The 22,856-nt window shown below is 33.7% G+C and overlaps 2 protein-coding genes and 1 pseudogene across 8 annotated transcripts; 2 read left to right on the top strand and 1 right to left on the bottom strand.

The window, feature by feature from the left end:
- The first annotated feature begins 1,051 nt into the window (after positions 1 to 1,051).
- On the top strand, positions 1,052 to 3,360 carry LOC137809631 (WRKY transcription factor 72A-like; annotated as a pseudogene).
- Positions 3,361 to 17,764: 14,404 nt separating this feature from the next.
- LOC137810788 (pentatricopeptide repeat-containing protein At2g02750) lies at positions 17,765 to 22,329 on the bottom strand. Of its 7 annotated transcripts, none has more exons than XM_068612226.1 (5): positions 19,892 to 22,329; positions 18,932 to 19,405; positions 18,228 to 18,488; positions 18,084 to 18,126; positions 17,765 to 17,978 (listed from the first exon to the last, which is right to left on the bottom strand). In XM_068612226.1, the coding sequence occupies exon 1, from the start codon at positions 22,193 to 22,195 to the stop codon at positions 20,309 to 20,311; it is 1,887 nt and encodes a 628-aa protein (XP_068468327.1). In that variant the 5' UTR covers positions 22,196 to 22,329; the 3' UTR covers positions 17,765 to 17,978; positions 18,084 to 18,126; positions 18,228 to 18,488; positions 18,932 to 19,405; positions 19,892 to 20,308. The 7 variants fall into 7 exon arrangements, with proteins under 7 accessions (XP_068468327.1, XP_068468328.1, XP_068468325.1 ...); XM_068612227.1 differs by having other exon boundaries at positions 18,084 to 18,153; positions 19,892 to 22,308; XM_068612224.1 differs by having other exon boundaries at positions 18,228 to 19,405; positions 19,892 to 22,308.
- Positions 17,822 to 20,291, top strand: LOC137810790 (SNF1-related protein kinase regulatory subunit gamma-1-like). The gene is made up of 5 exons (XM_068612228.1): positions 17,822 to 17,990; positions 18,103 to 18,545; positions 18,915 to 19,181; positions 19,255 to 19,427; positions 19,928 to 20,291. The coding sequence occupies exons 1-5, from the start codon at positions 17,822 to 17,824 to the stop codon at positions 20,208 to 20,210; spliced, it is 1,335 nt and encodes a 444-aa protein (XP_068468329.1). The 3' UTR covers positions 20,211 to 20,291.
- Positions 22,330 to 22,856: the final 527 nt, after the last annotated feature.

Genomic DNA, 22,856 nt, shown 5'->3' with positions numbered 1-22,856 from the left:
ATTTTCATAAAAAATAAATATGAAAAAAAGTGCATTTAACAATATTTTCTTATCATCCAATGCATTTGTTTTATTATTTGTTAGATTATTTTAAGAATTATATAAATGTGAATATGGCATTCCGTTTATTGAAAAATAAAATTTCTACGTTTTACGCGATTTTTTATTCCACGAACAATCAAGGTTCACATGGTTTTTTCCATGACATATAAATATAATTTATCCTATAATCATTGTTAATTTCTACTGTTTATTCTCGTTTCTTTCATTTATCATTTAGTTTTTTTAGGTATAACTAAAAAATGCAAATATTTCCACCCAAGTATAATTTTAATTTTCTGTAAAATAATGTTCAATTTAGTCGTATTTTTAAATATTTGTGATTCCTAAAAGTAATCATATATATATATATATAAACACACACAAAAACACACAAAAACCTTATGAACTCTTTAAAAAGTACCATGATACCTTGACACTGCATACATGATACCTTGACACTACATACAGTACTTATTCTTAATAAACAAAAAAATTAATATTTTAACTATTTTTTTAAAAATTTTAATTTAAAATATTATTATAAAAGTTTGTTGAATGTTGTTATTTACTGTGTGCAGTGTTAACAAAATGTTTTCCCTTTAAAAAGCACTTGATCTAGTTTAAATGGTTACCTTCAAATTCCTAAAAGTGACCAAAGTTAAACATTAATTTAAAACAGAGTCTACTTAACTCATTAAATTTATTAAGTAAACATTAATATGATATGTATAGTTAGATGAAGAAAAAGTCCTTCAACGCACTGTAACAAGAGTCAACCCAAATCAAGAAAAGACACATGCATATACACACGTTTGCACAATTATGATGGCCCTTTTTATTCAATGAACACACTATAAATTAATCATTTTTTGACCAGAGGTGTTTAAATCTCAGAAGAAATCTCATTCACCTTGCACTCATCCCCAGAAAATACATATATACTTGAATTACCTTCTATTTCCTTCATCTCTTTTCCTCTCTCTTATCAAATACCAATGTGGCAGTCACTTTCTTATTATTATATATTGTTTTTTATATGATTGTCTCTTGTATGTGTCATCATTATTGCATGCAGGATCAAAAGCTCGAATCTGCTATAAGAAGAAAATGGAACAGGCTAGAGAAGAAAACAAGATGTTGAAGTTCTTGGACATCCTTGAACAAGATAAACCTGAAGATGCTACAAATGCTAAAGGTGTAAGTAGCCAAAGTGAAGAGAGTGAACCTTTGTCACTCTCTCTTGGGATATCATTCAAAGGAAAGATTAAGGGTAAGAGGAAGCAAGATGAGGGTATGGATAGAGGACTCACACTTGGGTTAGATATCAATTTGGATCCTGTAGATCATGCTGAAGCTGCAAATATTTCCAGCTCTGCAAGTAGCTTAGGTGGAGGGAAGGAAGAGGAACCAAGTGAGATGTGGCCACCCAGTAAAGTTTTAAAGACAATGAAAAATGTGGATAAAAGTGAAGCTTTTCAAAATGATCAGCCCAAGAAGACTAGGGTTTCCATTAGAGCCAGATGTGATACACAAACGGTTAGTAACATGTTAATTATGTTCAGAAGATAGTCATATGTGCTTGTTCTTGAAAATATATAGCTAAGATTGATTTTATTGCAAAGTCTAGAACACTTCAAATATAATATATAGTCTTAATTAAATTAAAAGAAAACAAGCCCTAATGAAAACACATATTAATTGGAAGAGAAAATAAAAGCCTAAGTTATGAAGGTGTGAAGGATCAAGTTAGTCTAAAAACTTGCTATCAGATTATTATTATTATCATCTGTATATTGCAATTTGTTTTTATATTTCTATATCTAAAATGCTGAAATTTATTTTCTTGAACTTTAATACAGATGAATGATGGGTGCCAATGGAGAAAATATGGACAGAAAATGGCAAAAGGAAATCCATGTCCCCGAGCTTACTATCGATGCACTGTTTCTCCATTGTGTCCTGTAAGAAAACAGGTAAAGGCTTCTCTTATGGCTTGTTTTAGATGATTAAAACAGAGTAGAATAAAAAGAAATATCTTTTATAGGCGAAGAGAAAAAAAGAATGAAAATTAACAATTAGTGTAGGTATAAAATTGTGCATGTAGTTCAGCACCACTAATTAAATTAATTTCTTTTATTTTCTTTACTCCTTCAATTTTTTTCTCTTTGCATCTTGATTTTCACTATTTCATTGTGCTGGTTTTACTAACTTTTAATTGATTTTAGGACATCAAATTGAGCTTAGATTAGAATCCCAAAAGATTTTAATTAACCTTCTTTTCTTGTAAATAATTCAGGTGCAAAGATGTGCTGAAGACATGTCCATATTGATCACAACCTATGAAGGAACCCACAATCATCCACTGCCTATGTCAGCCACTGCAATGGCCTGCACAACTTCTGCTGCAGCTTCCATGCTCCAATGTCCCTCACTGAGTTCAGAGCATGGACATGGACTAGTCAATTCAGCTATATCCTCCATTACCAAATTTAGTGCTCCTAATTACAACCCTCATAATGCTCTAAACTTCTCCACATACCAAATTTCAAGACCACATCAATTCTACTTTCCAAACTCATCTATTTCAAGCTTGAATTATCACCCCACAATCACTTTGGACCTTACAGCACCCCCAACAGCCTCAAACTCAAGCTTCCCTCACATGCCAAAATACTCATCAACAAACCTTAATTTTTCCTCAGATTTCTCTCCTCCACAATCTATCATGCCTCCATCACCTTGGAGCAGTTACAGTGGTTACTTCAACTCAAGAGCACTAACTCATAATATAAACCATGGTGGTTACTTCTTAAACCCTGGAAGTCAAAATCAGCCTCTTGAGCATCTCCATCAACCTATTTGCATGACCAACAATAACTTTCCTCAACGGTTTTTGCCGGATTCCATTATTGCTGCAACCAAGGCAATCACAAGCAATCCAAAATTTCACTCAGTGTTAGCAACTGCCCTCACAACATATGTTGGCAATGGAGCCAGTGGTGATACGTTAAGAGAAAACCATGTTCTTGAGAATGCAGAACTGAGCTTAAAGCTGTGTAGTGAAAAATAGCATAGGATGTGCATCATCAAGGTACTTGAGTGTGTCTTCTTCTGCTCTTAACACTCAACAAGGAAACTCAAGTATATTTCCACTACAATTACCTGAGCAATGGAAGTGAAACAGCATAAAGTATATTGACTTTAATTTTTGTATCGTTGTTGAATAAAATTAAGATGTATGCTCAAATCATGTTCAGTAACATGTTCAATAATATTAAAATGTGTATCTCGGTATGTGATATTGATTTTAGTACCGAAGGAGTCTTGACATAGCCTACAAAAGGACATGCATGAAAGTTACATCTACGGATTTCGAGGTTTTGTTTTGCCTAATAGGAAGGAAGAGTGTTGATGAGCAGTTTTCAAGGTTGTTTGATTCTCAATTCCCGGAATTCCATTAGAGATTATAGCATGATGTTGTTAAGTATTTTGTGAATTACTTTCATAGACTATATATGTTGTAATTTCTCTAGGAATATATTAGGGTGATTAAACACTAATATGAACCCGTGTGTGGTTCTTCTCTTTTATATAATGCTTTTTAATTTCATTTTTACTTTTTTTTTTATTAAGAAGGAGTTTTTTTTTTTTTTATCAGCAATGAATTAATTAAATTAAGAGGGATACTTCAGGGGTACCTCAACCCGTATACATCAACCATATGGAGAGTGACACTACAAAAAAACCAAAAGGAAATCCAGGACTAACAGAATCATAAATGCACCCACCCCAAGCCTCAAGCATATGGGGTGAATGACGAGCATATCTAAACCACAGAGGTTAAAAATTAACAGGTGCACCATCATGACGAGGAACTAAAGGAATGGCAGTAGCCACACCATCCTTCAGCTAAATTCTGCATCCAAAATTCACCTGCCACAACATTACCACCGAACCAACTGCCATCGGCCTAAAGTCAGGTCTGCTATGGCATCTTCTTGAAGGGCACAAAACCGAGCATGGGCTCTTTTACTTTCCAGCATCAGAGGTGAGTAGCTTCGTAATGTTTGGCCCCAAGCCAGCTAGACGAATGCTAGGTGGTGATGGTCCAGCATTTTACAGCAACCCAGCTTCCAAAACGTTCCAGACGTGCCTTTGTTCAACTGCTCCCCTTTAGGTACCTGCAACAAAATCTACACCAGATTGTCCTACCCAATCCTCACTGTATATAACCAACCCAGCGGCAACCACGATCACCTGCAACCCAGTCCATTCCTCTTCCATACTAGTAATCCAGCTTCATCCCTCACAGCATCCAGTTATGCTTAGGCATCGTTAGTAGCGTGGCATCTATGTCCGCCATACACTGCCAAAGGCATTCGGCCAAGGCTGCCAAGAACAGAAGGCACAAAAGTCACCATTCCTCCCTGGACACCTCACAGGCCACCAAAATTACTTTTGATATATTGCAGTACAGGCCAGCTTAGGAACAGAGCCGTTCTTGGCCCCCTTCATTTATAACTCTCGATACAAGGCATTGGATTCAAGATCCAGTCAACGAAAGAATAATCAAACCTTTGTACCTTATGCTTCATCCATAGCCAGGATTTAAGTTGGGCTTTTTGAAACACCTCTTCTGCGTCTACAATTCTTTGCTTAAACACCACCGAGTTTCTGTGCTCCCAAATGCTCCTTACTATAGCTGCCCATATACCTTTCCACACCGAGTTTTGTTTGTTGCTGGCCTAGGTGAGCAGGAAGCTCTCAAAGTGGCACATAAGTACATTACTTTCTACAGACAAAGTGTCGATCCATCTATGACACAGGCTCCATACCCGCATAGCCAAATCGCACTCCATAAATAGATGTTGACTCGATTCGATCTTGTCATGGCACAGTACACACATTGTAGACTCTAGCATCACCCCTCTCCTACTCAAGCACTCTCTAGTTGGCAGTCTATCCAGTAGAGCTCTCCATGTTGTGGTTAAGACATTGGGGAAGGCCCTTGCCTTCCAAAGATACTTGAACACTTCACTCTGACGCCCTCCATCACTACTAGCTAAGCACAGATATGTTGATTTCACTGTGAAACACCCATTTTCTTCTTTTCCCCATACCCGTACATCTGACTGCTCCTTGTTAATACTGACGCTAGATATGTGAGTTGCAAGCTCTGTTTCCAACTCCGATTCCCATTCAATTCTGTCTCGCCTCCAACTTAAGGTCCATCGCCATACTAACCCTTCCCACGCACTTACCTCTTCCACCCTTTGCCCCTGATTCTGCGATAAGGAGTAAAGTCTGGGGAACAACGTTTTGAGGTTAGTGCTCCCAACCCACACATCCTCCCAAAATCTCGTTTTATTACCTCGACCTAGCTTCCATCCCAATTCTGCTTGGAACCATCCATCTCCTCCTTCCTCCCTGCACACTCTATTGAGGTCCCTCCACCACCATGATTGCCTTTTTAAAGGTGTTTGCATTGGCTCATCTTCTACTCCATATTTTGACTCCAAGAGCTCCTTCCATCTCCACTTAGCCAATAGGGCATAATTAAACTTTTGGATATTTGTAAGCCTCAGTCCTCCCTCCTCCTTTGGTTTACACAAGTTCTCCCAGCTTACCCATGAGATCGGCTTCTTCTCCTTCCCCCACCCCCACAAAAACCTCCGTTGTAGGCTAATGATACTCATGCATACTGAGTTCTGTGGATCTTCTCTTTTATATAATGCTTTTTAGGTTATTTTTACTTTTTTTTTAATCAAGAATGAATAAATTAAATAAAAAGAAACATTTTAGGGGTGTCTCAAGCTTTACAAAAAAACCTTTATCAAACAGGTACAACCTATTCAGAGTTAACTACAAACTACAATTAGAAACTTACATCCTCCAACAGAAATGTTAAGTCACGTGTTTAAGAATGTAGTCACTTATTCTTTTTCTGTTTTGTTAATGTTTGACTGATTAAAAGTAGTGCTCTTTGATTTCAGGACTTAATTATTTTCTTTCTTTAATCATGTATCTGATTTATTTTTTTTTGCTTATTTTTAGGATTCAATCCTTGTTTCAGTTATGATTAAGGATCATGGATATTAGTATTTAAGTTTTGAAGTATTTTAAAATAAATTGATTCTTCCAGATTTCAAGTCTTCACTCGTTAAACTTTCTTTCTCTTCAATACCTTCTAAAAAGCAACAAACTTTAATGTGAATTCTCTGTAAAACACCAACAAGAAAACATGTTCAAAGACAAATAAAGAGAACATATATATATATATATATATATATATATATATATACTTGGGCTTACCAGTCAAGCATCAAGCTTACAACAAGTATAAAAAAGATGAAGAATTGGAAGAACCAGCCATCAAATGAAGAGAATTCATTTAGCAATCACCAAAAGGGCAAAGGAGGAGGCTTAAAGAAAACATATCCACCTTGCCAACACTGTGGAAAGAAAGGCCATCCATCATTCAAATGTTGGAGAAGACCTAACGCCAAATGTTCCAAATGCAACCAACTTGGACATGAAGCAGTGATATGCAAAACCAAAAATAAAGTGAAAGAGGCAGATGCTCAAGTTGTTGATCAAGAAAAGGAAGATCAATTGTTCATAGCCACTTGTTTCTCAATCAGAGAATCAAGTGAAAGTTGGTTGGTTGACAGTCACTACACCAACCACATGACACATGACAAAGAACTCTTAAAGGAATTGAGAGTTGCTGATTTTAAAAGGGTGAGGATTGGAAATGGTGAACACCTGACAGTAAAAGGAAAAGGCACAATAGCTATCACAAGCTGTAAAGGTACAAAAACCATTACAAAGGATCTTTTTGCGCCAGAGATTAATAAAAATCTTTTGAGTGTTGGTCAATTGTTGGAAAAATGCTATAAAGTGATGTTTGAAAATAAACATTGTTTAATCAAAGATGTTGATGGCAGAGATTTGTTTAAAATTTAAATGAAGGGAAAGAGTTTTTCTCTTAATCCAATGGAAGAGAGGCACATGGCCTTTAAATCCAAAGAAAGTGCCACTGAAATTTGGCACAAAAGACTCAGGCATTTTCATCTTTGGGGGTTGCTTCAAATGCAATCAAAGAAGCTGGTAAAAGGACTTTTTCATCTTGATGATGACCTGACCTACTATTGAGCATGCAAATTTGGGAAGCACACAAGCAACCCTAAATAAGCTTTGAGAGCTTTGAAGAAATTGTAGCTCATTCACATTGATCTTTGTGGTCCTCAAAGAACACCATCATTAAATGGTAATCTTGAGTCATATGTTCTTTAGTGTTCTAGGAGTCCTTATATTTTTGCCTATACTTGCTTTTAATTGTGAAAGTTTATAAGTAATTCGATACTTGTTTGAGTAGAAGTAGATTTAAGTTCCAAATAAAAGATTTCCATAGATCAATTATTTTGAATCTCAAACTTTTTGTGAAAATTGGAGTTATATGAAAATATGCATGATCAAAACTATGACATTTCATTTCCATAATCAAAAAACAAGTACAAAAAAACTAAAAAAGGAGATTGCGCAAAAATAAATTGTGTTCCAATTTTTTTCAAAGAGCAAGATTTTCAAAATTTTGGGTTCATCTTGATTGCCAAATTGATTTCAACCTTTGTGGAATTTTTATCCTTTTTCTTTGACAAATTTCTAAAGAGAGTTTCATTGTTAAAAGTTTAGTAAGTATCTTAAAGTCTTTTTGTGTGCCTTTTTCTTGCTTGTCTTCCTTTTCAAGTTTTGTCATAATCTTTTTTCCCAAAATTTGGTTTAGCTTTCTTGTTTTGAACTTATCTTGTTTGTCTTTTCAAATTCCTTAAGTTTTGTTGTTGTTCTTTGAGATCAAGTGTGTTTGCCTTTGTCCTCTTTCACTTGAGAAATTTTTCAATACCAAGAAAGACCTTTTTGAGAGGATAAAATTCTTTTTGAGTGCTTTGAGTGTTCTCCTTTTGATTTCTTTTCACCAAAATTGACGCAAACTTGAAAGAGTGTATTCTAACTTCTTTTTCACTAATTGTTTGATTCCTTTGTGCAAACATTATGGGTCATTTGTCTTTAGCTGAATCTTCAAAACTGCAATCACATCACAAAGCCCACCTTTTGGGAGAACTTGTGGAGGTCAAGAAGTGAATGGTCCACAAAGATGAGGAAATAAGCCAATTAGCAAAAATATTGCAAAGACTAGAAGAAGCTCAATCAAGGCAAACTCAAGAAAGGAGATGGTAGCCGCCAAGAACAACTAGACATTCCATGCACTATGGGAGTCAAGAACATGATTAGCGAGTGCACAATTTTGACAAACGACACCATCAACACCAACAACAACCACAACATTCTTTTGATTTTGTAAAATTACCTAGCTTTAGTGGGTCCAATGACCCTACTTTGTATTTAGAATGGGAAGCTAAAGTTGAACATCTCTTTAATGTGTATAAAGTCACCGAGAACCAAAAGGTTAGGTTAGCTTCCCGAATTCTTTTAGACTATGCCATCCAATGGTGGCAACAAACTGTAATGGACATTGGGCTAAACAAGAGGCCAACCGTGGTCTCTTGGTATGATTTGAAATCATGTATGTGTGCATGGTTTGTTCCTCCTCCTTATAGGAAGGAACTCTTGTTGAAGCTCCAACGACTTCATCAAGGACCTAGGACGGTAGACGAATATTTTAAAGATCTAGAAACAACTTTGACTAAGATAAATATGCATGATAGTGAAGAGTTAAAGATCACTAGGTTTGTGAGTGGTTTAAGGAGAGAAATTAAAGATGTTGTAGAATTATATGAGTACTCTTCTTTAAAGAAGTTGGTTCACCTAGCCATCAAGGTGGAATCACATATTTTGACGAAAACAACTTTCAAAACTACTCATCAATATGGCTTCTACAAATCTTCAGGGAAGGATAAAAATAACATTTCTACAAACAACTTCTCCTTCCAAATTTTCAAAAGAAACCACTTCTTCCTATAATATTTATAACAACAAACCTTCTACGTCTACCCCTAAGTCACCCATCAAACCTTTCAAGCACAAAATGTTTTAAATGTTTAGGGTTTGGGCACATAGCTACCAATTGTCCAAATAAAAGAACCTCAAAGCTAAAAGAGGAACATCAGGCCCAACTTAAAACAAAAACCAAAAGTGAAATGAAAGAGAAAACGAAGGACAAGATAACACGGGTATCATCACTTCACCTCAAAGGTGTTTTTCTTCCTTATCTTTTTCATTACCTAAACATTTTAAATACTTGACATATTTGATTAAGAAGTTTAGGGATGATATTCAAAACCCTCCTAAAGGTTATCACCTTCTAAAAGGATTCTCCCAAAATCATTTCATCCCCAAATATTCTTTCTAAACATGGCCTCTAGCTAGAATTCAACCATGTAATCTCCCTAAGCTTAATGAACATAAGTTTGCTTCACACCTACCATATACAAATCATGTGAACAAACTCACTATAATATTTGCAGGAGTTCTAAATTCGAGGTCGAATTCTCTCGAACTTGCAAGAGTTGATTTTTAGATGTTTTCATTTATGGTGACACTTTTACTTAAAATTGGGGTTTTTAACAATTAATGGTGAGACCTAAGGAAGATTTTCACTGGACACGAACTTAACCAAGTGGCTAAGTAAGTGTGAAGGTGCAGTTCACGAAAAACAAGATATGGTGAGAATGAGATGCAATTGCAGAATTGAAAATGGGCACAAGGTAACATCAATGGTGGTCATGGCCTCCCAAATGATCCACCATACTCATGATTATGAGTGAAACCCAAGAGTAACAAAGAAGAGAAACTAAGAGACAAACACATAAAATGGATTGGAAAAATGGAAAAGCAAAATGGAAAGGCAAAATGGAATGAGAAAACTTATGATGGTGGGTGAGGAATGTCACGCCACTTGGAGGGTGATGTGCTCCAAGATGAGTGTGTTGGCCGCCACTTGAGAGCTTCCCAAATCACTCAAGATAAGACCTCAAACCTAAGAGGACATAAGCCTCACTAAGAGCTCACACAATTTGTGCAAAGTTTCTTTACTTCAATCAAATTCAACTTGTAAAATACAATGAGGTAAGCCTCCTATTTATAGGTGAAGGAGCCTTGGAGAACAAGCATGAAGGGTAAGATGGGAAACGCAAAAAAAAAGGGCAGCCTTAGGGTTTGACTAAGTCAAACCCGCACCTTAGGCTTGTCCTTCTAGAAACTAGGTCAAAATCCCTTCCTAAAGGGCTAGGAACAAGATAAAATGTTAACTACACCCCCTATTAAGTTAAAGGTACCTTATTCTAGCCTATCTTTGCTATTTGGACCCCTAAAGTGAGCCCAAATTATTTACAACATATTCTATCTTTTAAGATGACCAAAAGGAAGAACAGTTGATGCTCTGGTTTATGTCCATCTCCTCTGGTCGGGTTCATGAGATCCTTGGTGGGGTCTTGAATTGTTTGCTGAGATGATTGCTCATCATGTGCTTTGTCTTTTGCTTCCTTGGTCATCTTCATAGCTACTTGGTTTGTATCAGATTCCTAACATCATAGAACCTGAGAAATCCAAACATTTTTCCCCATCTATGGAGTAGGATTTATAGTCCAAGTGGTGCAGTAGTAACATGCGGTCGAAGTGGAGTACTAACATTTAGTCCCAGGCTCAGTGGTGAAGAACCAACATGTGCAGTAGAGTCAAAATGTAGTCCATGTATATGTGATAGAAGATAAGAACTTGCTCCATGTCGTAGAATAAGACAAGCATATGGTCTAACTGAAGGGGCTTCACCCGAATGATGATCTTCGAATGAACCTGAAGGAACCTGGTTTCGAATTCCATTCACTGCAGATTTTATTTTACTTTCTGCTTCATTGTTCCAAAGTTACATACGAAATTTTATTCCCGCTTCATGGCGCCAAAGTTACATATGGATATAATCCGTATGTAATTACCTTTGGTTTACATACGGAAAAATCCATATGTAATATCTATTTACATACGAAATAGAATCCGTATGTAAAAATTTGTATGTAATGTTCACTTTACATACGGATTTTGATCCGTATGTAATAATCTGTAAATAATTCGAGATTTTCTTGTAGTGAGCTAACATGTTCCTTGTTATTGTCTTCTCTCCCCTTCTATTTGATTTTTGATAATTTTGTTTCTCGTCTCTCATGTATGGTTGTTAATATTTTGTTTCTCCTCCAATTTATACTTTGGAATATGACATGTACCTTAAAACTCTCAAGTCTTATCTTGTCTAGTTTCATCTTTGTTCTTCTTGTATTCTTAACATCATAGAACCTGAGAAATCCAAACATTTTTCTCCACCTATTTAGCTTCATTGATATGAACACTTCTTTTACCCTTCTCATCTCTAAAAAATTATTTACATGTCATATTCCCCATAACGGTTAGAGAAGTTTGAGAAGAAGCATGTAGCGCCTCCCATTTGATTATGTTCAATTCCTTAACTATATAATACTTAATATTTGGTCAATTTGGTTTCATAAAGTTTCTCTAGGAAGTCTCTTGCATGTAAGTAGAATTTTTTTATAAAAGTATAGTTTGTTCAACAAAATCTTTTAATATTTTCTATGTATTTTTACAAATTTTAATAAAATGTTAAGGATGAAAAAGATTATAAGCCATGAAAATTTGAGACTCCAACTTTTATTTTCTATTTTAATATTTAAAAAGTATTCTTAAAATATGAAAAGTGTTAACTGAATAATTCTTTATATGACTAACACTACCATCTTAGTTATCATAATAATAATAATTTATACTTATCTATACCTATATATAAAGGAGATTCTCCATTATAACCACTTTTTTGTGTACATAAATTTCTTTCAATTCTACCCTTATTTAATATATCTCATTTTATTAGTACAATGGAGTATTTTGTCATTTTATATGAATTACTTAAAAAATAAAACTATTTTTTAATTTAATACTAGTGTACAATTTTTATACTATTCCCCCACTCTTTCCTTAATTCCTCATTTTAAGTAAACAACAGAAAGAAAGAAAGAAAGAGCATACTCTTACACACATTTTCACATCAAATCTCACATATCAAATAAAATAATCTTCATTTACAATCACTCTCTTTATTCCAAAACCATTATTCTTTTGTATCTACTATCAAGTCAATCTTAACTTTAACGTGAATATCATCACACTCTCTGATTCCAAAACTATCAATGGAAGAAGAGAAAAAACTTAAGAAGAAGAGAAACTCAAAACTGAAGAAAAAAAATTCTTTAATTAATTCATCACTTTTCTTTTACATGTTTTTTTCATTTTTCATTTTTGACTCATCCAAAATTATTTCTATATATGTTAAGTAAAAAGTAGAAAATCAAATGTATATTAAGAGGATTCACTTTATAAACGTGTAGATAATTACTTTCCATTTTATTTTTATATTAATATTTTATTTTATTATTTTATGTTTTAGACGAAATGGTTATTAGATGGAGACTTTTTGACCTGATTCTAATTATCAGCTAGGTAGAAGCATATATGGCGTCAACCTGATGACAGCCACTTATATTTAATTATGAATTGATTAATTAACAATCACGTATATAAATTATCATAATGAAAAAATATTTTATTTTTATTTTTATTATATACGTATAATTAATATTTTTCTACATTTTCCTACCTAAAGAAAAAGTTGGATTAATCTAATTTTATTTTATGTGTTGTCGAATCTTTATCAAAATAAATTCAAATAAATCACCCTGATAATTTGTGAGGCAAAGTAAAATAAAGATTAATCTTTACACTGAAATTAATGCATTGACAACATATATTTCAGAATTAATGTTTAGACAATATAATTAATTTTATATAATATTCACAATTTAATAATCTTCATTCAATAATTTTGGTCACAACATAACAACAGATAAAGCAGATTAATTAAATATTACAAGACAATCATTCAAGACAATCATTCAATAGAAACAAATTTTAGAGATAAAAATAATTAATTGTTATAATAATTAAATTAGAGACCATTTTAGAGGAAAAAAAAAATTTGGTTTATAAATTAGTTTCTATTGCTAATAAAAAAAAATTGTTAAATAATTTTTAAATTTGTATCTTCTTAGCTACCAAGGTTTTAACTACCAATTATTTAGATTATAAATTTAGTAGCAAAAACATTGATAGTTAATTAGATATCAATTTAGAAACTATTTAACAATAATAGAAACTAATTTAAAAATAAATAAATTAATTAAATCTCTAAAATTATCTCTAATTTAATTATTATAACAATTAATTATTTTTTATCTCTAAAATTAAAACAACCAAAGTGTATGAGACAATGGTAATGGTGGTTTGGAATTAATAGGAGCAGTGACTTTTCTGGCAACTTGATGAGATAAGAATTATTATTTATACTTAGAGTATAAGGAATTTTGTCCGTATATAGAAATATATATTATAATTTTACGTGACATTTGTAATTTATCATATATATATATATATATATATATATATACACTAGCGGGAACACAGGTACTGACATGCCTGTGTATCCGCATTTTTTATTTCTATTTCTTTAGTATTTTTTTTATTTTTCAAAAACAATTTCTTTTAATAACATTAAAATGAGAAGTTAAAGAGTATACAGTTAGTAGTGTGTATCCGCATTTTTTATTTCTCTTTCTTTAGTATTTTTTTATTCTTCAAAAACAATTTCTCTTAATAACATTAAAATGAGAAGTTAAAGAGTTTATAGTTAAAGAGTAGGTTAATAAAATAGTTAAGAGCAGTAATTAAAAGTTACATATGGTAAAGAGAATGAATGAATTTTCAAAATTTAAAATTCAAAATTACCATTTGAATTCAAAACCGTCTCTCAAGATAGAAAATAATTAAATAGAATTTGAGTTTCATATTTTTTATAGTTTTTAATATTTTATTAATTATGGGTAAAAATATATGTATTTGGTAATAGTTAAAATTTATTTAAAACTACAAACTCAACCGAAAAAATAATTAAATAGAATTTGAGTTTCATATTTTTTTTAATAATTTTTAATATTTTATCAATTATAGGAATTAAACCAATATTTTTCATTAGGTCTATAAACAACCAATAATATATGACAATCATTACAATACATATGACGCCATTAAACAATACACCAAAAATTCATCCTCAATTGTTTGAAAAATATTATATACAAAAGAAGAAAATGCAATGAAATCTGCTTCTCTTTTCTTCACCTTGGACCCTTGGACCTGTATAGAGACTCGTTTAAATTGTTCTCATCTTTCGCACCCAAATATAATGTTCCTTCGTGTTAGAACCTTACGACCTTACGATTGGGAGAGTGAGCGCGACAATCCTTCTCCGATTCCTCTATTTTGCTATGAATATTAACTCTCTACAGTTAACAAATAAAAAATAAACAAAATATTAGTATAACATGTAAAACATAGATTTAAGAACACGATGACATACCTTCTCTACATAATGCTCTCTGGTGAGAGAACCTATTTTGAAGGTGGTCTCTAAAATCATAACTTTATGAAAAAAGTTAAGATGATTTCAAAAATCAAAACCTAAAAGAAGAAAATATAGAGAAAGAGCAAAGATAAAAGATATGGTGATGACAAAAAACTTAAAAATCAAATTGGAAGTAACTTTTCCGTAAAATATGAGGAAATGAGAATATAGTTTAGTTTAGTTATCCCTCTAGTCACATGTTTCAATCACAATTTCAGAAGACAAATTAGTGTTTTACAAATTGAAACGCATATAAAGAGAATTACCTATTGTTGTGATGAAGTACCTATTGTTGTGATGAAGTGCCTATTGTTGTGATGAAGTGCGCAACTTTTGAGTCTTTTCGTTCCCTCTAGTCACAAACTTCAATTACAATTTCATGAAACAAATGTCAAATTAGGGTTTCAAAAAGATTAATCAAAGAAATGAAAAGTATGGTAAAAAAAAGAATGTGTTATGTGTAGTGGAGAGAGAAAGTGGGAAGTAGGTACCTATATAGGAGAGAGAAAGTGGGAAGTAGGTACCTATATAGGAGAGAGAAAGTGGGAAGTAGGATACGTGGATTATGTGTAGTGGAGAATCATAAAATCTGTTTCTTAAATCAATTTTAATAAAGAATCATAAAATATGTTTCTTAAATCAATTTTAAAATTCTACAATTTTAATAAAAAAAGAATATCAGTTTATATCAGAAAAAAATTCTACAATTTTAATAAAAAAAGAATATCAGTTTAAATCAGAAAAGTAACTTACCAAATCTCCACTCTCCTGGTCCACAAAATATTACAAATATCTTTAATTTTTTATTTAATAGAGAAGAAGATCTTTAAAACAGAAAAAATAACTAATCAATCTCTCCCCTCTCCAGTTAAATAATAACAGATAAAATAAATTTATAAAATGAAAACAAAATTAAGAACAGTTAAGAGGAGAATAAGACCATAATACAATAATAAAATTAAATATTAATATAAAGATAAAATAGGGAAAAAAAATAAGAACAGTTAAGAGGGAATCCCTTTATTTATATAATATATATATATATATAACTTAAATCATTTATATTTTGATCACAATATGTTAGTAGGTATATTTAAAAAATATTATATCTTTTAATGTAAATTCGTATTTATTAAAATGAATGGTAAATATATGTTATCTAATAATATTATTTATTTAATTTTTAATATTAAATATAATTATAATTATATGTGAAATATAAAAATAAAAAATATGTTTACACATATGCAAGAGTATTTGTGTTTGCTCTTATTATAATAATAATAATAATTTCAAGAAATATAACATCACGATGCGCAAATCATTCTAAAATATGAACATATATTTTATAATAAAATAAGTATATAATTTCATTATATAATATATTTTATTACATGTGAAATATTTATTTGCTCCTAAATATATACAAATATAAAATAGGCTTAAATATATTTTTCATAAAAATTTAAAATCACTTCTTAGTCCTTATATAATGTGTGTGAACTTTTGTTTTAGTCTATATAAAATATTTTTCTTCGATTTTCCTTTCTCTAAAATTTTAACTTACTGTTTTTCATTCGTAATATTTATTTTTCATGACAAATAAATAATATTTATTTTATGAATCTTAAGAGTTTTTTAAGTGACATTAACCAACAATACATTATAACAACAGTATTTATTTCTATCATTTAATCCTTTTTCAAGTTAATTAGTGTTATTTAATACTAATATCAAAAGTGATAATTCTCAATTTTAAAGGAACCGATATTTTTTTTATAAGAATCAAAATCAAAATTCACACATTTGACAAGCACTAAAATCATAATTAAGCCTACAAAATATTAATTGGGATTAGATGTTTAAAATTTTTTTAATCACAATTAATATGGTGAGACTTTACCTTCCTTTAGAAAGCTTGGGAACAGTGAGAGGATGATAAAGTAGGTTATATGAAACATGATAAAACTTATCTCAGAAAACATTTTAATTAATTTAAAAGGTGATATTAAATTTATTAAAATTTGTATAATTTATTCTCCTCTAACTTGAAATAGGGACTTAGTTTTAGAATACACTACACTTAGTGAGTGCTACTTAGTTTTTTCAGAGTGGAAGAAGTTGCGACCTTTACACCATAAAATAATGGGTGGTCGGGATTAGAAGTTGTTGATGTAAAGATTGGAGGTAAGAAACGATCAAAGCAGTATAGTGCTTGAAGGGATGAAAAACAATTAGCGGTTAACAAATGGTTTAACCATCCTTTGACACACGTCCAATAGCAAGCAACACTTGGCACTGCTAGTAACCCCTACCAATAATTCCAAAAACCAGATATAACTGCTTTTGCAATAGAACACAGAATTAAAATTCCCAGGCTCTGAATCTTTTGGCATTCACATATTTACAGGTATGTCATCTTCGATCTTTCTCCATATATTTATCTTTTCATGGTTTCATATCATAGTCTATAACTTACCTATTCAAATCTAGAAACACTGTCAATAAGTGGTAATCCAATCTGTCTCCATTTATATCTCCGTGGTTTCATGATTTCTAACCAAAGTCTATTGTTCATGCATTACAATTTAAAGGCATTTCATGAAACAATTTGAATTGAATTTGCGGTTTATATTTTCAGTTTCCGATTTATGTATCCTAAGATCAACAATTTCTAACCAAATATTGTAATATAAATCTCTCGTTATGACGGATTGGGGGAGATGCCAACTATGGCCTATCGTCCTATATTATATGGGAGATGAGTAGTTATTATCATAAGTCCTCTAGAGGATGAATAGATCAAAGAGTTGCATGGCGGAATCTTGCAGGGATATCATCCCAACCCAACTCACTTCCCAGTACAAGTCCCTACCAAAGAAAATGTAATACATGCAATTGCCGCATAAAACCATGCTATCAGCCATTTAGGATTTTTAGTCACTTGTCATTTCATTTCAAATTCGAGAGAAACAAAATCCTAGGGGTGGTAAGATCTGAGAGATTAATGAACCAAAATGGCAATAGAGTAACCTTCATAGTCCAGAAGATGCTGTTGAAAAAATGTATAAAAATCCCAATGATCTTGCTAACTTTTGACAGCAGAAAGGGATAGCTTTATTTTCAATGTAAACTAAGTAGACGGGGTCTATTCTACATATCTGCACGACTACAATTCTGTAGTTTTGTGAAAATTATTGAAGCATCAATTAATACTAATTCATGCCTTTAGTTCCAAATATGGCGCAAGAACAGGAGTTCAGAACAAGCAACTCACTTTCAAAATGTGAGACCTATTTCGAAATCATACAATCTAGAAAGAAGCTACCACAGTCATTGCAGGAGACCTTGACAGATGCCTTTGCAAAGATTCCAGTCTCTTCTTTTCCAGAAGTTCCTAGCGGAAAAGGTAAGCGATTAACCACATAAAAGAATTCATTCAGTCATTGTCATCTTATGCATTTAATTTGAGTCAAGGATCTGCATGGACAAAAACACTAACATGAAAAATGCCTTGGTAGTGATTGAAATTCTAGCAGATACGCCTGTAGGAGAAGCAGTTAAGATTCTATCTGAAAGCAACATTTTAGCAGCACCAGTTAAAGACCCAGACGCTGTTACTAGTTCAGATTGGAGAAGCAAGTACCTTGGCATCATAGATTACTCAGCCATCATTCTCTGGGTGCTGGAGAGCGCAGAACTTGCAGCAGCTGCTATATCAACAGGTACAGCAACAGCTGCTGGAGTTGGTGCAGGAACCGTGGGTGCTTTGGGAGCACTAGCATTGGGAATGACAGGTCCTGCTGCAATCGCTGGACTAACCGCCGCTGCAGCAGGTGCTGCACTGGTAGGTGGCATTGCTGCAGATAATGTGATGGCTAACGATGCACCTCAAGCTGCCGATGACCTGGGAGAAGATTTTTACAAAGTAATACTGGAAGAAGAACCCTTCAAGTCAACAACGGTAAGCATGAGAATGGCAGGGGTTCTGGAGTTAACTTTGGGTTCGTGGCTTTTATGTTCATGTTAGCTCTGTGTCTTGGTATGAGCACCTCTCTTCCTTCATTGAGAAGGAATCTTTTTTAAGGATATCTCATTAATAGTAAAGGCCAGTACGATCAGAGCTAGGCTGGGTTTAGCTAGTTATTTATATGTTTAGATTTTATTGTACTTGTAGGCTGTAGCCAATCATAGAAAATAAGATGGCTATGTTCCTACATAATTCATTTGGGATATTTTTTTTCGTAAATTAAGCCAAATACGGTCAGTTAAATTCTTCCCTTAACTCCATATTGAAAAGGAAAAAAACATTTATGTTGATTTATGGTTTCAGGTAAAATCAATACTTACATCATATCGATGGGCACCTTTTGTTCCAGTTGGAAAAGAGAGCGCTATGTTGACTGTCTTGTTGCTTCTCTCAAAGTATAGGCTGAGGAATGTACCTGTGATAGAACCAGGTAAACCTGACATGGTAAACTTCATTACTCAGTCTGCAGTTGTCAAAGGTCTTGAGAGATGCAAAGGCAGAGATTGGTTTGACTGCATTGCAGAAAAGTGTATATCTGATCTGGGACTTCCATTTATGTCTACAGCTGAGGCAAGTTGGTGTCTTAAATTTTCAGTTTCCCTTGCCTTGAAGGTTTAAAAACTTAATTTTTCTTCCTGTCCAGGTTATTAGCATCCAGAGCAATGAGTTGATTCTTGAAGCTTTCAAGAAAATGAGGGATAATAAAATCGGTGGTCTTCCTGTAGTAGAGGGGCCAAGGAAGAGCATTGTTGGAAACGTGAGCATACGAGACATCAGATACTTGCTGCTAAGGCCTGAGATGTTCACAAATTTTAGGTACAATAAAGTAAAAATTCTAAGCGTCTTTGACAATAGTTAGTGAGACATATATGTCATTCTGTAAAGAACTCAAAAATTAGATGAAAATGGATTTTACAGTTAACAAGAAAACTGAGGCAAATAAAACTGGTGGTGGGGAAACTAGAGATATTCTAGCATTTTCGGTAAAAAGAAAAGATAATAAAACAAATGAGAACAAATTACAAAAATAAAATAAAATTAATCCACCGTGTTGTCTATTTAATACACGAGTGTGAGTGTGAGTGTGAGTGTGAGTGTGAGTGTGAGTGTGAGTGTGAGTGTGAGTGTGAGTGTGAGTGTGAGTGTGAGTGTGAGTGTGAGTGTGAGTGTGAGTGTGAGTGTGAGGTGATATTTTAATTTCTTAAACTTACGAAAACAAAGAACACGGACATCTTAGGCTATCATTACACAGGCTTGTAAGAGAACTAATTATACTTAACTGAAATGCTCTCCTCGCTGCTACTTTTGAATCCCAGGAAGCTGACTGTGATGGATTTCATGAACAAAATTGTCTCTTCGTCCCTGCAAACTGGAAACGGTAGCCACCAGCCTATAACATGCAAGCCTGACGCGACAATGCAGAGTGTGATCCATACTCTTACTTCTCAGTCTATTCACAGGATTCATGTGGTAGATGGACAGAATGAAGTAGTTGGAGTCATTACACTGAGAGATGTTATCTCTTGTTTTGTCACCGAACCTCCTTACCATTTTGATGATTACTATGGATTTGCAGTAAAGGAGATGTTGAGTCAGTGATTTTTCTGGAAGTTTAAATATGGAGGAGATACTCCAAATGTAACAAACTCTTATATTATCTGAGAGAACATTTTATTTAAAGTTTTTCTATGTAAGTTTTATTTTGATGCAGCTTCTGTCATGCTAAGGCCACAGAGTTTGTCCAATCCCTTATCCGTGATCATCCCTCTTACCCTTTCTACTTCCTTCCATCTTCCCAGCCCGGCATATATATTAGACAAGACCACCAGAGGAGTTGGATTTTCTGGTTCTATATCTAGAAGCCTCATGGCCATTTCTTCCCCAAGATTTGAATCTAGGTATGACCTACAAGCACCAAGCAAAGAAGCTAAAACAGATGCAGGAGGCTCTGCTAATTCCTGCACCAGGCCTTTAGCTTCACCCAACTGACCAAACCGACCTAAAAGATCAACAATGCAACCAAAATGCTCGGGCTTTGGCTGCAAGCCATACTCTCTTATCATCATTCTAAAAACTGGTAACCCTCTATCAACCTGACCTGTGTGGCTGCAAGCAGATAAAACACAAAGAAATGTTGCACTGTTTGGTCGAACCCTTTCTTCCAGCATTTTATTAAAGATTTCAAACGCAGATTCATGGTCTCCATTTCTTCCATAACCCCCTATCATCGCATTCCAAAATGCAGGATCATCTGGTTTTGCATCAAACTGATTAAAAACTTCTCGTGCCCAAGAAGCATGCCCACATTTCATATACATGTCAACCAGAGCAGTAGCCAAAAAATCATCCCTATTGATATCTGTTCTTAAAGCAAAACCATGTATCTCTTTTCCATGCCGTAACATAGATGAATCTGCACACATTGACATAAGGCTAGTAACAATTTTCAAACACGGAGCCACTCCAACAGACTGCATTTCCCTAAAGTACTTAAAAGCTTCCCCACACACCCCTTGTTGCGCAAACCCACTAATCATGGAATTCCAAGTTGCTGAATCAGGCTTCAACCCTTCAGATTCCAGCCGTCGAAACATATCAACAGATCTCTCACTCTCTTTATTTAACATCATTCCAGCAATCATAGAGTTCCATGTGATCAAGTTCCTACTGTTCCCTTCCGCCCCCGTGAAAACGTCAAAAGCAGAATGCCAAAAACCACACTTTAAATACATATCGACAAGTGCAGTCACCACCATAACCCCATCATCCGCTTCAAGTTTCACAATAAGCCCATGAACCTGCCTCCCTAAACGAACACTTTGTAGACTACCACATGCAGAAAGAACAGACACCAACGTCACTGAATTGAGTTTGCACTCCAAACACACTTCTCTCATCATCTCCCTAAACACATCCAACACCAAATGAAAAACCCCATTCTTCAACAAACCCGAAATAAAAGCATTGTAACTCACTACACTCTTCACGGGCAATTCCTCGAACACCTTAGTCGCAGAAACTAACTCTTCACACCTGGAATACACAGTGACAAGCGAGGTGGCAACATAAACATCAAATTCAACTCCTAACTTCAACGCGCAGCAATGCATAAGCGCAACATGGTTAACACCTACGTGAGGAACACCGAGCATGCACGCAATGGTGACCGAGTTGGGCCTCAAGGGGCCCAACCCAATTCGCCGGAACACCCGGATAGCTTCTCCGCTACGCCCATTTAGGGAGAAACCCGAAAGCGCTGCGTTGAGAGAGGCAACGTTTGGTTGGGGCATTTCGTCGAACACCTTGAGTGCGTCGAGGAAATGGAGAGGGATAGCAGCATAGGCAGAGGTCAGGGCGGAGGTAGCATAAGGGTCGGAGTGGAAACCGGTTTTGAGGAGATGGGCGTGGAGGGTTTGGGTGTGGGAAGGGAAACGAAGTTTGGCGCATGCTTTGAAGAGAGTGGAGAAGGTGAAGGAATGAATTGTAGGGGAAGAAGAAGAATGGAGATGGGAGAAGAGGAAAAGTGCTTCTTTGTAGAAGCCATTAGCAACGAGTTTTGTGAGTGATATGTGATCTCTCCTCATCGAATGTTAATCTCTTGCTTTGCGTCTTCTACATGTTTGTTAATGTGACCCTCTCAGACTACTCAGCATTTTGCAACGCACACAAGTGAGAGTTTATGGAGGGAAACTCACCTCAATTTCTTTTATTTTATGCTATTATAGATAGTTTCATGGGATAAATTCTCTATCTACATCATTTACACTTTTATTTCCTCATCTAGCATATTTTTGTTTTTATTCTCCTTTCTAGCACCCTTTTATTATTTATTTCCCTATCTAGCACCATTTCAAAAATAAATAATAAATTAAAAAAAATGATAATTTTAATTTTGAATGCATTAAAAAATAAATATTTTTAATGTTTAAAATAGTTAGAAATATAATTAATGAATAAAGAAATGAGTTTTTACAAAATAAAAATAAAAAAGTAATAAATTTAAAATGTTTAGTTTAAAAATTATTTTTTTTAAGAATGAAAAAAATAAAAAATTAAACTTTATAACAACATAAAAGTTGAATCTATAAACATAAATTAATATTTATTTTTATTATTGATGATGTAATCATGTTAATTTCAAGTAAAAAATACATGACATAATTATAAAAAAATCAAGTTGAATAAGGACTGATATGGATATAAGAGAACAACATGATCGAACTAAAAAATGTTCATATTGTCAAA

The sequence above is a fragment of the Phaseolus vulgaris genome, chromosome 2 (assembly GCF_000499845.2).
Source record: "Phaseolus vulgaris cultivar G19833 chromosome 2, P. vulgaris v2.0, whole genome shotgun sequence".
Classification (NCBI taxonomy): domain Eukaryota; kingdom Viridiplantae; phylum Streptophyta; class Magnoliopsida; order Fabales; family Fabaceae; genus Phaseolus; species Phaseolus vulgaris.
The sequence above is the reverse complement of the archived record's forward strand: the minus strand, read 5'-3'. Positions and strand labels throughout refer to the sequence as shown.

Excerpts from the sequence above, each read along its gene's own strand:
- LOC137810790 (XM_068612228.1), top strand. The coding sequence starts at position 17,822 with ATGGCGCAAGAACAGGAGTTCAGAACAAGCAACTCACTTTCAAAATGT. Across the intron at positions 17,991-18,102 it reads AGAAGTTCCTAGCGGAAAAG|TGATTGAAATTCTAGCAGAT; the intron begins GTAAGCGATTAA and ends ATGCCTTGGTAG. Across the intron at positions 19,428-19,927 it reads GAGATGTTCACAAATTTTAG|GAAGCTGACTGTGATGGATT; the intron begins GTACAATAAAGT and ends TTTGAATCCCAG.
- LOC137810788 (XM_068612226.1), bottom strand. The coding sequence starts at position 22,195 with ATGAGGAGAGATCACATATCACTCACAAAACTCGTTGCTAATGGCTTC.